Source organism: Lissotriton helveticus, chromosome 10 (genome assembly GCF_964261635.1).
Source record: "Lissotriton helveticus chromosome 10, aLisHel1.1, whole genome shotgun sequence".
NCBI classification, from domain to species: Eukaryota; Metazoa; Chordata; class Amphibia; order Caudata; family Salamandridae; genus Lissotriton; species Lissotriton helveticus.
Genome location: NC_136071.1, coordinates 324,310,165 through 324,326,256, shown reverse-complemented (window position 1 = coordinate 324,326,256; position 16,092 = coordinate 324,310,165). Strand labels below are relative to the sequence as shown.

The 16,092-nt window shown below is 42.5% G+C and overlaps 1 protein-coding gene across 1 annotated transcript in view; it reads left to right on the top strand.

The window, feature by feature from the left end:
- TMIE (transmembrane inner ear) overlaps window positions 1-14,176 on the top strand; it is a 636,311-nt gene extending 622,135 nt beyond the window's left edge. Inside the window, exon 4 of the mRNA XM_078664238.1 lies at window positions 13,842-14,176. Within this exon, the coding sequence (XP_078520364.1) occupies window positions 13,842-14,176 (335 nt within the window). The remainder of the gene's footprint in view (window positions 1-13,841) is intronic.
- Window positions 14,177-16,092: the final 1,916 nt, after the last annotated feature.

Sequence of the window (16,092 nt, the reverse complement as noted above, 5' to 3'; positions counted from 1 at the left end):
ATGTAGTTACACAATTCATCCTTTCCATCATCTCATCTTCACTAATATGCGTTGTCAGGAGTTCTTCACGTGGGCTGTACCACGCCCGTTTTTGTGCTCTCTTTACTAGTCGTCATGGGAATCTGCCGTCAAGTAATCTAGCAGTCAGGCATTCCGATTCCCTGAAATAGTCATCTCTTTTGGTACAGTTGCGTCGTACTCGTAAAAATTGACCCACCAGTAAGTTGTCCCTCAGGCCTCGTGGGTGATGAATATTGTATAGCAACAATGAGTTCCGTTCCGCTGGTTTCCGATAGAGTGTGGTGGAAAGCTTATTATCATCATGGAAGATAGTGATGTCAAGGAAGTCTACTTTATTGTCATCAGATTGAAGGGTAAATTGGATGTCCTGGCTTTGCTGGTTTAACCAGAGGTGGAATGAGTCACGTTTTGTGTTTACAGCATGTAGGCAGATAAGTGGCTTCACATGGCACCTGGGTGAGGCATGCTTCACCCAGTGCCAAGCAGTGCCTCCTGTTCACCAGGTAGGGCTGGAGGGAATCCATAGGTGAGGTATTCCTGTGGTGGGAACTGCCTGGGTTGACTTGGAGCTCTTCGTGATTGGGGAGGAGTCCCCCTAGGGGATAAAAAGCAGAGCGGGCTCCACTCTTACCCAAAGGGGCAGGGCGCCACTGTAGACTATTAGTCAAATAAAAAATCCTGTTGGGCTTCTGTATCAAAACTCAAGCAAAACACACACTTAGGTTTCAGTCTCATTCAATATTTCATACTCGACCCCGATAACATCAAAGTTCAACACCACACCATATCTTATTTCAAATAAAAAACACATTTTTCTTAATTCATATATCCAACATCATCTAAAAAGATTTTTTATAAACAAAATTATACAATATCAAAGGTCACAATAATTAAGATACATAAAACAAAAACATTTAAAAATTCATCATTATGAATACCTTTTCCAGTGAAGAGGAGGGGCTCTCTTCTTCAATACAATACAACTAGTTATACAAACATAAACCTAGACAAAGAGAGAACAGTAGACCATTTTACGTGTCTTTTCAGTCATCAATCTTTCAAGATCAATGGTTATATCAGAGAGTATCAATAAATCGTTAATATCTACTGTGTTTTTCAAAGTCTTCCAGATTTCATGTTAATTATGCATCAACAGGTTTTTGTGGGTACCTGGTATTCAAGGCCACCTTCTTCAGGATAGATACATTTGTCCCATAGTCTAATTTAGAAAAGATTTACCTATATAAAAACAAGTAAGCCTAATATTCCTACTTCCAAAAATATATTGTTATTGTTCATTACTATTTTTCTGAAAAAACATTTATTTCCTACACATTCAATCTAAGCACCAATATCTTAGAAATCTCATTCTATTTATGAATTCATAAGTGTTTACTCCATCTTAATATCCCTCTATATTTTTAATAAGTGTTCCCAAGTTCACATATCTGGGTTGCCAGCTAATTTAACATCACAATCAACCATTCCCAGCTTCAAGCTAATATTCTCTTTGCAAATCACAACATCCTTCAACAAGAAGAAAACATATTGATAGTCAGAAAGCTACACAAGGCATACTGAGGCTCATAAAGTCTCTCGGAGGGGAAGTAGGCGGGGTGGTGGGTGGGACTAGGAACCCTCACAACCCGAAAAAAATAGAAAAAATTTGCAGGACCCCAAGCACAGCACCCAATGGTTAAATATTCACTGCTTTTCTCTGAGGAGTGTCTCATAATGCCTCAGGAGAGTCTAGTTTGCATCATTTTCTTGCCTTGTGGTGGCCCCAGGAAGACAGGGGCACCACCAATGAAACAGGGAGGTGTTATGGGGAGCTGTAGAAGTTACGTCAGACCCCAAAAGTAATGGTTGTCAGAATACCTCTACATTTACGGGATCAAGAAATCCATGACACGGAAGAATTTTTTCATATTTTTTATAGCAGTTCCAAAGCTGGAGATTTTGCTCTACAGCTGGGAATGCAGTACTATCTAGAAGCTTGTTCCGTGGCAATATTTAATGCGACCTGAAGGTGTATGAAGAAGAAATAGGAAATGTAGTACTCTTGAGAAGCTGGATATATGACTGCATTGTTTGCGGTCTAAAAGTGGTGCTCTCTAGTTGTTGTTTATATGGTTGCATTTTGTGTGCTTTTAAAGTATATAAAAACAGGCAAACACATTTTATGTTCATTGTGAAATGCGTTCTTGAAATAATAATGCAGACAGTAATTACTGATGAAGGTTATATGCTTTATTGAGATTAATATTTGCATTTGCCCATGGTTATTATTGATAATTGCATTTAGGCACAACATGATGGTGTTTTTATCACATGATATGTTTTTCCTGTAATATGGCGATTCCTTGATAATGGCAAAAGGCATGCTTTGTCTGAAGGGATTCCTACACATATGGTGATTTGTTGTGTGGTATTGGTGAGGAGCACTGTGAATTTGAGGGTCATGACCCTTTGGAGTCAAATTTGATTTCATAAGGTAGTCCACTGTACCCTACTCTACCGTACCCCACTCCAATTTATGCCACTCCCCTCAACTGTATGCCACTCCACTGTATGCTACTGCACTCTACACCACTCCAATGTACAGCAATTCTCTTTACACCACTCCACTGTAACATGTTCCACTGTAAGCCACTCTTGTGTACGTCATTCCAATGTACCCACTCCAGTCTGGGGCTGGTAGCAACCACCAGGATTAGGAGGTCAAGGATGGGAGGTAGAGCCTTCTGTACCTCGGCATCAAGGCTGTGGAATGAGCTACCCAAGAATATTAGGCAAATCGACACCTTGCTAGGATTCAGAAAGAGTCTAAAGACATGGCTCTTCGCCAAAGTTTAATTCCCAGGCTCCATCAAATAGTGTTCGGTTGTCTTTTTTATCTGACATAATTACCCCTGTATTGTTGCTTCATTGAGCTACATCCTTACCAGGCGCCAGGATACCCGTAGGGTGGAAGTTGCGCGGTATAAGAAATAAATACAATACAATACAATACAATACAATACAATACAGTCTACACAACTCCATTGTACACTAACACACTGTACCCCACTCTATGACGGTTTCCTACACTCTGTGACATGGGATACAATGCCACGACACGCCACTGCACTTTACAATGCTCCGTTCCATTGTTCAACACACTATACCACTCCTCTGTATGATACTTTACTACTCTATATGCAATGTCCACTCCACTCCAAAACTCTAGACTCTATGACAATAGACGGTACTTCACTATACATTACAACACTGCCCTTAACAACACTCAGTTAAACGACATTCAACGCTACTATTGGAAACACATTTTTATTAACAAATAAAAACCATTTCAAATGATTGAAAAAAGCAAAGGTTAAAGCTAAGTTATAGTCAGGAAAACTTTATTTATTATTTCTATACAAATGTAACTCAAACTATACAAACTCTAGAAATTCTACAGTTAGAGGTGTTACTTACATTTATAACTTACGCACCACTTTCAATTTTCGATACTTTGCGCACCATCATGCACCATCTTCATTGCATTACTCGCCGCACTACATTAACTATAACTCCCCAATCTACAGTGCTCTGTATTCTTTGAAATGATGTCATTTGAAATATAATATTTATGATTCTGACTGATATGATTTCACATGATATAAGTCGTATGATATACAAAGGTATAACCAGTGCATGGAGAAAGGGTGAGTTATACTTAATGTAATGTGGAAGGGGATGTAAGAAGATAATGTACGTAGGTGTTCAACGTATAGTAAATTGAATGTGGTTCAAAAATTATAAATGTAAGTTATACAATATTGTTCTAGGAAAGCTCCCCAGCGTCACTGAATATGTCTCCTCAGCCCAAAGGTTCCATGTTAACCGATTGTTAACAAATTGCTACCATTTTTTAAGAAGCAAGCAAAGGAAAGCCAAAGACCTCAAATGAATATTTCAGACTTTTGGATCATTTTTAAAGAGACCCAGAACCGTGCCTTCTCTACATATTCAACGACAAAATGGTAAATTCAGCAGATGTTAAATTGGTTGTAATACCGCCGGATCACTCCACTCATTTAACGTCCATTTTGCAGTTTCACTACAAGGCTGTTCCTTTAATAATATCTGATTTCTTCTAGATTTGAGAACTCAATGTTATCCCTGTTAGTAGTGATGCTCAAAAGAAACACTTAGACAATGATGGTAGAACAATTGCTGAAAATCCCACAGGTTACCCAGAGACTAGTTTTGGACTCCAACTCCACTTGCACTCCCGACATCTCGCCCCCAGTGGAACTACTGGGGGAGGCCCGCTCTTTATCCATCCACTGTGACCTAAACTGATAGTTTAAAAAGCATCATCAACCAACAAGAGCAGGACCCTATGATGGGATGAAGTGGAGTCTTGGAATTGGATTGCATTTGTACTTAATTATATAAAGATAGGTGCAAGTGTAATCCTTCCTCAATTTATCCACAATTTAATTTCTGATCTGGTTTTGGAATTTAGAAGGCCACTCTCTCATATGCCCATGGGTCAAAAATGTTAATGAACTCGAAGGCAGCTATTACTTGCCTTCAGGAAATATGAGCTATTAGAACATTGGAATGTGGAGCACTCCATTGCAAACAATGGAGTGCTCCGTGCTTCTACAGGCCGGTAAAGGCCTGCAGAACAACATTCCGAGAGGCCTTTGTTTAATTTGTTAGAACATTCTGCCCTCTGGTGGCAGAATGTTCTAATAGCCTTATAGCCCTTCGTAGCTGGACTGTACCAGCTATTACAGTCCTGCTCCTTTGTTAAAGCCCCTTGTTATTGGCTCGGGACTTTAAAGCTGGAGCAGGCCTTTAATAGCCAGTATTGCCCGCTATGGCGGGCTATAAGGCTATATTAGTGATTTCTCTTTAGACAAATCTGAGTAATTAGTAGCTTCGCCATTACCCAAGTGGGGAATAGCTATCCTATCCATAGATTTTCCTTAGAATTAAGTTTTCTACCAATCTACTAGTTAGGGTATAAGGTTGATGTTCAACTATGCTCACTGAGTCTGAAACGTTCCTGTTTCTGATTTATTGTCTACATTTCTCCTGGTTCTCAGAACAAAATAAAGCTGTTCTTAATTTTGGATTTTATTTTATCCCTAATTAAAAATGAGTATGTTGATTGGTTCTTCATTTTAATGCTATATATTCTAACCAAGTATGTGTATAGAGATTCTGAGATGGAGGAAGTCTGACCCATCCCAACAGCAACTTTCCCAGACTGTTATAAAGCAGACAAATGTAGCATTACCCTGCTTTCAAAACTGAGGGAAAACTGTATAAATAAATGGTAATATATGAGTGGGAAGTACAAGTAATGGTGTGTGGGGCGTGTGCATTGGTGACTATAACTGGAGATTTTCAATGGTGTTACGCATCTGAGCTAGAATAATATGTTCCGTTCAAAAATACTTTATTTCAGTCAGAATGACTTAAAAAGTGCAAACAACTGCAGCCAATCATTTCTAGAATTACATCATACAAGCAATCACAATTAAAAAGCAATAACATTTGTTGTACACCTAAATATCATAATAAAATACATTCAATTTTTGGGGGTTGTTACTAAACGAGGGTCACAAATGTAATTTTGGAAAGTGCATAGTGCAATAAATAAATACTTAAATTAGCTAAAAACAAGATACCTATAAAAAAGAAAGCCCTTACATATACATCTATACAAAGCAGCGGAAGAAAGTTGAGCCTGGTTGCTATGCTAACACTTTTCAATCACTATGGCGAGATCGATGCAGGATTTGATGATTTCAAGAATACCCTTCTGGTGCACCACATAGAGAACAGAAATCCTGCAACTGAATAGACAATTGGGATACTGGAGTCAGACTTCAGTATCCTGAATACTTCAAGACAATGCCAATTACCAAGATTCCTGCAAGTCTGTACCAGCCAGCGTTTCCTTGCTTTATAATAGCCTGGGCAACTAAACAAAACGTGGAGCACTGATTCTTCGGGGTGTTCACATGCCGGGCAATATGACATTAGCTAATCTCTCCGCTTGGATGTAAAGCAGGGAAGAGGAAGCACCCCATATCTAAACTGTAAATAGAGCTTCCTTGCTGCAGGTGGTTTAATAAGATCAATTACCATCTCAAAGCAAGGAGTATCTTTTATTTCTAAAAAAGCTCTAGTGAGTTTCCCTGTATGGGAACAAGAATGAAGTTGAGCCAGTCTATACTCCTTATAATGTACCTTCCTTTGTTCCCTAGATATTAAAGAACAAGCTACCTCGGGTTCAGCCCAGCAGTCCCCTAAACCCATGCAAGTTAGCAAGTATTTGATATGGTCAAACCCAGGAAACTTTGCAGCACCCCATACCCTCATTAACTCTGACAATTCCTCCCTATAAGGTAAAAGTTCGGGAGAGGTCCACAGGCGGCGCCAGTACATTACAGGCTTAAGGCTCGACACTTCAGCAATTGACATTATTCCCATATCTAGTCTTAATGGGATTAGCGGAGTGCCACGTGACAACTTAAACAACTGTCTTAGGTATTGGTTCTCTACCTGTGTTAGGGTCTCAAGCTTTAGATGTCCCCATAGCTCTGCACCATATAAAGCCCCACCTCTGGCCTGGGCCCTATACATTTCTAATGCCGGGCTAACTGCTCTCTTGCTGGACTTGTTAAAGACCTTCATGATGCCACCTGTAGACTGCGCTAGTTTTAGTGTCGATTTCGTGACATGGGCCCCCCAATCCATAGTCTCAGGGATTGTAATGCCTAAATACACAAAAGATGACACTCTCTCAAGAGGTTTACCATTTAATGAAGGGTTTGGGTGTGTACTTTTTGGACAATTAAACACCATAAATTTGGTTTTATGTAGAAAAATTTCTAATCCTCTTTCCCTACAGAATATCTCAAATTTATTCAAGACCCTTTGTAACCCCATAGGAGATTTAGCTACCAACAGAGTGTCATCAGCAAACATCATTGCCAATATTTTAGGGGAGGCTAACTTAGGGGCATCTAGGTCTTTTTCTGCAAGCAGGTCATCAATCAAGCCATTAATGTAAAGGCTAAATAAAGTTGGCGCAAGCACGCAACCCTGGCGTACGCCACGTTTGATAGGTATGGGTGCAGTGAGGTTACCATCCTTACCATGCCTAATGTGCGCATAGTTGCACTCGTGAAGTCGTTTAAAAAGTTGAATTAGATATTCAGGGACCCCCATCTCACCAAGAAATAACCACAATTTCTCCCCGGGGACCAAATCAAATGCAGACCTCTGGTCTACAAAAATTAAGTGGAGGGGCCGTCCCCTGCAGGCTAACGGTCTTCCAGGGCAGCAATTGCAATCTCAGTACTTGGTCCAGGATCGACAACTTTTCCCTAAACCCCACCTGCAGGGAAGACAGTACCCCCTCTCTTCCATCCACGATTGGAGCCTGAGGAGCAAGACCCGTGCAAATATTTTCTGTGGAATGTCTATTAAGCTGATTGGTCTATAATTGGTTGGGAGAAGTGGGGAACCCTTTTTATAAATCGGAATTATTTCCGCACCAGGGCCAACTGAAGGGGATCTTCATGCCTTGCATTATAGCATTAAAGAGCATCCAAAAGTAAGGAGCCCAGATAGATGATTCGCTCCTGAAGAGATCCCCAGGTATCTTATCCAGGCCTGGAGCTTTGCCCGGAGCTATTTTTGCCAATGCGCCCTTGATTTCATTTAAACTTATACTTTGGCCCAAAACACCATCGGACAGGGGATAATATCCCAATTGTTTGGGGGGCAAACCACTGTCCGGTGACAGCCATTGGTTAAATCAATTCCGGGCAACGACTCCTTGCCATAAAGGATTTCAAAATGCTCCCGCCAGACCTCTTCGTCCAGGTTCGGTTCGACCGCACTTTGAGGGGTAGTTGATCCTGAATTTACAACTCCCCAAAAAGTCCTCACATCTCTATCCCCTAGTGCAATTTTCAAGGTGGCCTAATTTAATTTGCCTTTTCCCACCTTTTCTTAGCTTCTGAAGTAGCCACTTTATAATCTATTCTGGCTGTTCTTATTAAAGAGCGATCATTAGCTTTATTAGATGCTACTAATGCCTTTTTAACCTTACGGCAAAAGTCGTTATACCAGGGGTGGGATTGCGGCTTGGCCTGCATATTGGTTTTATTTGGATAGAAGAAGTCGATTGTAGCTTCTCCTAGTTTGGCAGGATTCATCTCAACCAACTCTAGGTCTTTACTGTCCATGCTTTGGCTACATAAGGTGGACGCCTCCACAAGTACGGGTAACAGGTGTCATATAAACGGCCCAATTTTCCTCTGATTTACTAAAGTCTGACCATCTCACTCTCCGCCTACAATTCGAGACCACCACCCTAGGATCAATAGAGTTATCTGGGAGGTACGTACTTCCAGAGTTTAAAGCTTTAAGTTCTACAACTAGCACATGATGATCGCTATCTAGATGTGGGATCATTTTAAAATCCGTCATCCTGTGCCAGGATTTAGAATTAATAAGAATATAATCTAATATAAACCCACGATTTTTACTGTAGAACGTGTAGCCATTAGATGTGTCAGATGAGGATCTCCCGTTACACGCTCTTAATGAATGTCTCAATGTGAGGCAATTCATCTGAATCACCAGTGGAGTCCAATTTTTAACTTTTGGGCATCTCGACTCTGGGATTTTCAGAAAATGGTCCTCATCAAATAGACTGTCAGGAGACAATCCCTCGAGTGGCTCAAACTGGCAGTTAAAATCCCCTCCTACTATGATCATTTGATTTGCATCAATAGAACCTAAAAAAGTAGTTAATTCTTCCACCGTGGTGGACTCTTTGTCCTTAGGGGTAGGTCTTGAATATACATTTATTAGGAAAACAGGAGCCTTAGAATGAAACAGCAGTAGAACACTTAGACTGTCAATGGAACCCGTATCGATTTGCTCCGCTGTACACCCCAAGTGAGACCCTACCATATAGTGAGGCCCCCAGATGGTCTCCCTATTCCCCCCGAGGTTGCTGGGATACTAAAAGAGGCATAACCTAATTTAGGGACCTCTCCTCTTGCCCAGGTTTCCTGAAACATGCATATCTCAAAATGGTTGATAAAGGTTTTCCAATCCGGGTCATCTAATTTACTGTTTATACCTGCAATATTCCAGGATAAAACCCTAGTAACCTGGCAATTCAGTGAATTCTTATTAGAGAACACTAGGGGGGGCTGGTTTGTGGGCGCATTTAGCGATCCAGTGACATTAAAGGCATTTGGCCCTACAGCTGGTGATTGCCCAAGGTTTTCAAAGTGGGTAAACCCACACTCATGACGGGTTTTGCATCGGGAGCCGCTCATGCACCCTTTGACTAGACCATTCTCAATCTCAGAATTTGTAACTGTAGAGCTACCCTTGATCTCTGGTGTTATGGTAGATATTTCCTCCTTATTGGTTAAGTTGACTTCCTTGAGTCAATCTACTCCCTCCAAGGGACTAAACCTGTTTACAGTAGAGATATTAAAAATAGGTTGGTTATGCAACGATTGACCTAGATATGGTAGTACTGGTTTTCTAGGTGCAAATCTCCTTCCCAACTCGTAAAAATGACCTTGCTGTAAGGGCCTGTTTGGAGTATAAAAGTAACCTAGGGGGAGTAATAGAATACTACCCCTATTCCTCCCATACTCAGTTGCTAAAACTTTTTCAATCATACTTGGGTTTCTAAAATTAATTACTATGCATTTTCATTGAATGTCCTTGTGTCGATCACCTATCCAACCCACCCTTCTTGTAGTCGGGATCTCTTGAGTGTTCTCATAGCCAAAGTTGCTATGGTTTGCTAGCCAATGAATGGATTTGTTTTTTAGATCTTGATGGGTTTCTACGGACCCCTTCCTTAATTCAGGAACCCCTGCGAGTACCAGTACGTATGGGGTTGACTCGGGTGGTAAATTTATAATTGGGGGACAGTATGTTTGATTTTTGCATTCGGAAGCATTACAATCCTGAATTAAAGAAGTATCTTCCACCACCTGTCTAGAGCTTTTTTGTGCATCCCCTCTTTTTGCAGACAGTGGGGGGGCCTGTTTTGTCACATTTAAAATCGACGGGGGTTGCCTCGCTGCACTAATTCAATTTAGCTTCCTGGGATGTTGATCATTATCTGCATTTACTGAACAGTGTCTTTCATTTGGAATTGAGAGGGGGCCAGTTGATAGATTACTCGTGGTGGCCTGGGCACATGACATACTATCTGTGCTAGTTATATCCTTAGTTGTCTCCCTATCTTTTAGCCATCCATTAAGTTTCACTGTCAACCCATCTAACCTTGATAATAAGGGTGTTAACTCTTCCTTAATAATTGCTCTCATTTGCAAATGGAGGTTCGTCACCAACAGTGTAACCACACAGGCTGATCATTAATGAGTTCTGTGCTGACCTCTGAATGTTTCCCCCCTAGATTACCATTTTCAGTGCTGGATTCCTGCAATGTTTTCCTTCTTGCTGGCAATTTTACATTAGGTTTTGGTTTGGCTTTACTTTTTCTTCCTGGGCACCTTGGGGTAATGACCTTTGGCGGTTCTAAACTCGATGGCTCCAAAATTACGGATTGATCATTGGTAGACTCTATTGTTGGTGCCCTTAGATTGGCTGGTGAGTTAAAATCTATCGAGTCTATCTCTAGGTTGGGAGTAATGGATAGCCGCCTCTCTGTTTGTTTAATTTCTGTGGCTACCACTCCCAATGCTTTCTCTAGCATCCTATCTATGGACGTGGGTTTTGAGTTATTTTTGGGGGGAGCTAAGATTTGTTGCTTCACCACACAAGCCCGCTTCCCCATCTTACTCTTGTCTAAATTAGAAAGACTAAATAGACACCAATATATTATACTAATACAATCTACAAGAACAACAAGTTCTCAAAAGGCTTGTGCCAAATACTTGTATACTACACCTGGGCACTCGGTCAAAGCCAGGTTAAGAAAAAAGGTCTGGGGAAATGTCAAGTTTAATATAATAACAACAGTACCTCATAGTCCGGACACTATTTGTATATGTTAGGGGGATTTCCCAGCCCAGCCTCTTCCGGCCTCGGATGGGCGCGGACGGGCCCGCCCTTGGCCCTGGTTTTGCCCGGGCACGCCCGCGCGCGTCATGCACCGCGGAAGCCCCGCTCCCGTTAAATGCTGCAGTTGGCCCCGCCCCTCAACTCCTCTCGCGTGACTGCGCTGCCTTCTGGGTGTCATAGTTGGCAGCACGCGGTCCACGACTTCAGGGGAGGAGAGGCTGCAGGCAGAGAAGTCTTGGTGGGAGTTGGCGGGCAAAGCAGGTTCCCCTCTGGGCAAAGGACCTCCTTGGTGGCAGCGCAAAGCGGCAGAAGTGCAGGCAAGTAGTTTAGCAGCGTCCCGCGCCGCGGAAGCCCGCTCCCGTTAAATGCAGCAGTTGGCTGCGCCCCTCAACTCCTCTCGCGTGACTGCGCTGCCTTCTGGGTGTCGTAGTTGGCAGCACGCGGTCCACGACTTAAGGGGAGGAGAGGCTGCAGGCAGAGAAGTCTTGGCGGGTGTTGGCGGGCAAAGCAGGTTCCCCTCTGGGTAAAGGACCTCCTTGGTGGCAGCGCAAAGCGGCAGAAGTGCAGGCAAGTAGTTTAGCAGCGTCCCGCGCCGCGGAAGCCCTGCTCCCGTTAAATGCCGCAGTTGGCTCCGCCCCTCAACTCCTCTCGTGTGACTGCGCTGCCTTCTGGGTGTTGTAGTTGGCAGCACGCGGTCCCCGACTTCAGGGGAGGAGAGGCTGTAGGCAGAGAAGTCTTGGCGGTGTTGGCGGGCACAGCATGTTCCGCTCCAGGCAAAGGACATCCTTGGTGGCAGCGCAAAGCAGCAGAAGTGCAGGCAAGTAGTTTAGCAGCGTCCTAAGCGTAACTAAGCCTGGGCGGACACGGAACTCCACAAAGTGTAAAAAAAACTCTGTCATGCTACGCGGAGCTCCGCGAGCAGCGGCGTGCATTAGATAAATGCCCTTTGCAGTGATTTTCAGTGCCAGGTGCTTGTCTGCACAGTGCAATCATTGTGAACGGCACCCTGCACAGCGCAAGCAGGCGCTGCTTCCTTTCTGCCGCTCGACTAGATTTTTACTCAGGCTGCAGCTTTTTCAATGCAAACAGACGGTTTCTCAATGCCAGCGGTTGCAAGCATACATGACCACTCACAATGAGAAATCTGACTGCTCGCATTGAGAAATCCCGCAGGTTGATTTTCCACGCTCGCGCTCGCCAACTTGATGTTGCCGATCACGAACGAGGAAAAATCTCACCGGGAAGTGGATTTTCCTCGCTCGCGCTCGCCGACTTGACGTTGACGAACACGAGCGGAGAAAAAACTCCGCTCCGCAAGTTTTTCAGAACTCCGCCATCTCCGCGTAACATGGAGTGCAGAAAACTCGCCAAACTCCGTTTGCAGAACGAACTTCCCGCCCAGACTTAATAATAACTCAGCCTTTAACTGGAATATTTCAGTGGGAAAAAAAACAGTTGGCTGGGAATCTCAACAAAGTGGAGGATATAATGCTGCATTCCCTCAGTCAGTTAGCCTACCCCCTTATGGCAAGTTGCCAGTGCTTAATTTAGATCGGTGGTTTCCAGGGCTCATCACCGGCACTTTATTGTCAACACTGGCACCTATGACAGCCTGCCACATGGTGGCGATGTTTGTCTAATTTATAGATTAGCGCAACATCAGTTGTTTAATAATTCAATATGTTTTTTAAATAATCTGCCACCCAAGCCATTCTTGAGGTTTAAAGGCCTGGAATCGCATGATTTGTCGAAATTGTAGGGGTGTAATGGCTTGTAGTTGTATTGGTGCTGTCTTTTGGAGTGCAGTAGGAGCAATGGGTGATGCCAGCTCAAATGGCCTCTTGATGAGGGCCCTGTCACTTAGACTTTTACAAATTAAGCACTACAAGTTGCCACATGCGTACCCACAGCAATCTGCAGTGTGAACCCAAATATACAGTCTCTAAATGCGAAACAACTCGCTGAAATTAAGAAATGTTTGACCACAGACAGGTTCTTATGTGTTGCTGGCGTACACTCCTCCATTGTATGAATGACATTTCACAGTCATTCCAATTGATTACCAATTTTATCATACGCAGATATGCTAAAATAAGGCTGTGTGGCTACTTTGTCAAATATTCTTACATTTTTAGATGCTTGACTTCTTAACCTTTGTGCTTGACAATACATTTGAGTATTAATATATGTTTAATGATTTCACAGTGTTTCAGTAGCCCTACTCCCCGTTATACAACTGTCTGAGATCAAAAATATATACATATTGTTTAACCCTGGGCGTGTTTTTGTTCGAGTTTGGGGAATGTTGTTTTAAAAATCCAATTAAACTTTTCTGGTCTGATAAATAACAATCCTCTCTTCGTGCTTCTGCACAGTGGAGATATTTCCTTTCCCTCAGAACGGTTTATCAGCCAAATGTAGATGCTTTGAAATTGAAATGAGAACACAATTAGGAGACAGAAAACAGAAGAGAGATGTCAGTTTTGCAGGGATATTTTAAATGAGTAGAACCATAAAACAAAGAACATAGCTTGTGTCTGTTTTGATCAAATGCCTTACTTTAATTGCAAATGTTTTGTATTCAAGGAGTATACAGAAACGTTCTAAAAACTGAATCCAATTTTACCGAAGGGGGTTCAGATAAGTTACCTTTAATAACCCACTATCCAAAAGAAATAGCTGAGCTGTCGAAAACGTAAAAACGTGTGGGCTAACTTTTTCTTAATTTATTTCTGCAGCTCACAAAGCCGAACCTAAGAAAACGGAAGTGTCCACAGTCTCTGGGAAAGTAGACGGGGCAGATGGCAAGAAAGAAGGGGCCAAGGGCGCCAAGAAGAAGGAGGGGGAAAAAGAAGGCAAGAAAGAAGGGAAGGACGGCAAAGAATCGAAAGAAGATAAAGACGGAGCTAAAAAGAAAGAAGGAGGGAAGGGAAATGCGGAAAAAGAAGGAGCAGGAAAGAAAGGAGGAAAAGAAACTGCTGGAGAAAAGTCAGGAAGCGGTGCGAAGACGGAAGGAAAAGGAGGAGGCGGCAGTGGCAAGCCAGCAGGCAAAAAACCACCAGCCAAAAAGTGATCTATCTGTGAATCAGAGAAGGAAGTATCTTCGCTCATTAATCTGAGAACTGGCAGACACAATTTCGGGACACATAAAAGGGCGCTAACTTTAGCATTTCATTGGTTACTATTCCCTGGATATGTGCGTACCAGACAATATCAGTATGATGGCCAGCCACCAATGGCTGTACTCTAGACGATTGCAGAAGGTAACACACCTAGGTTTACCGACATGGATGTCCGACATCGAACATGTAAGACACTGTGTGCTCACTTTACTACACCTCATGACAGTGAGAGACTTGAAGAGCTAGGTGAACGGTTTTTGAAGTTGTGAAAGACCTCCTAGACCAACCTCTGTTTAAAGTTTTGCCTGAGAAGAAACCGCAAGTAGGTTGCCACATCCGGGCAGGACCATATTGTGCTAACCTCTTACGCTGGCTGTTACTGCGCTGGTCATCATCACTGATGTGATGGTGACCTGCAGTGTTAAAGCACTGAAGCTAGAATGTATGTGTGCTGCAGCACCAAATGCACATTATATCACTGGTGAACCTGTTAACACGTGTCAGAGCCAGAGCAAATGTGCTGAACAGACAACCTGAAAAACATCAGAATGACAACACTAATACGATGAAAAAATATAACGAAAAAAATAAAAAAAATTGCCTGGAGCCTCTTATGTTTGTCTTTTAATACCATCTTGATGCTGGCTTCCTAGAATAGTGCAGGGAGCGCGCCTCCTTGCGCTGAATAAAAGTACTGCAAGCCTTCTTTCTGTGTTAGCTTCATTTTGAGGCACAGGTGGCAGAAACATTCTAGCAGGAATATGCCTAAAACAGGAAGGAGAGGAGAAATTGTTCTTTTGGCGTCCAGTGCCAGAAGCATCAGTCTAAAGTATCACAGAGAGGGGTGTACAGACTCAAAGCTTGAGTGATAGTGGTATAGGGTTTAGGGCACTTCCTGTTCCAGAAAACACTGGTCCGAAATGATTTTGCTATGATGCATTCACCTCAGATGAAATCGTCAAAACATACATCACACTCAAGTAGCTTCTTGAGAACACCCACTAGCGTTGGAACAGCCGTGTGGCCGGCTCGTCTGGAGAGTTTTGGGGGACTCTGTGCTGGAACAGAGTGAGATCCAGCCAAATTCGGAATTTAAACAGCTATTCTTGATCTGGCACCAGATTCTGATCTAGACCCTGCAAACCATCCCATCCGTTTCCCGTGCAGGATGGTGTCACCGGAACACAGCAACAGCAGCAGCCGCAGGGCACGTTCGCTGTCTGTATCTCTGTGACCTTCAAGGAGGAAATCAAATGCAAATAGACAATCAACTTCCTTTTAGAAGTCCTGGCTGGAAGCAGTGGGAGATCATTGCAAGCACAGCTGGAACCTAATGCCTGTCCATCGAGGAGAGGCCAGCATACTCTCAGCAAGCAACTTTACGAGTTTATCAGAAACATCTTGATCTGAAACCTTTTTAGAATACCCCATTCTCAGCATGTGTGTTAGAAGTTCGGTATGAATGTCAGATATATCTGTTTATATCTATTTGATACACTCATAATATCCATTTAAATAGCATACAGTGCAAACTGATTTTTGTCACTTAATAACAAGTTTGTAGTTATACCCACGTAATTGAACCGATCATATAAAAAATTAAATAAAATGATTCATTTAAATCCACCAAGGTTTCAAACAATGGCCGCGCAGTTTACATGGTGATATTTTGAAGCACACACATTATACATTCCACTCTTTTACAAGGATTGCATCTTGTAACCTTCAGGTAACAAAGAGAACTTCTCAACAAGCCCATGAATCCATTGAGCAATCTCAGGTGAAGCACAAATCTGTGACGTACATGATACATACTCTGAAGCCGGCACAATAATCTGCAGAACTTTTTTATGATGCTTTAAACCTG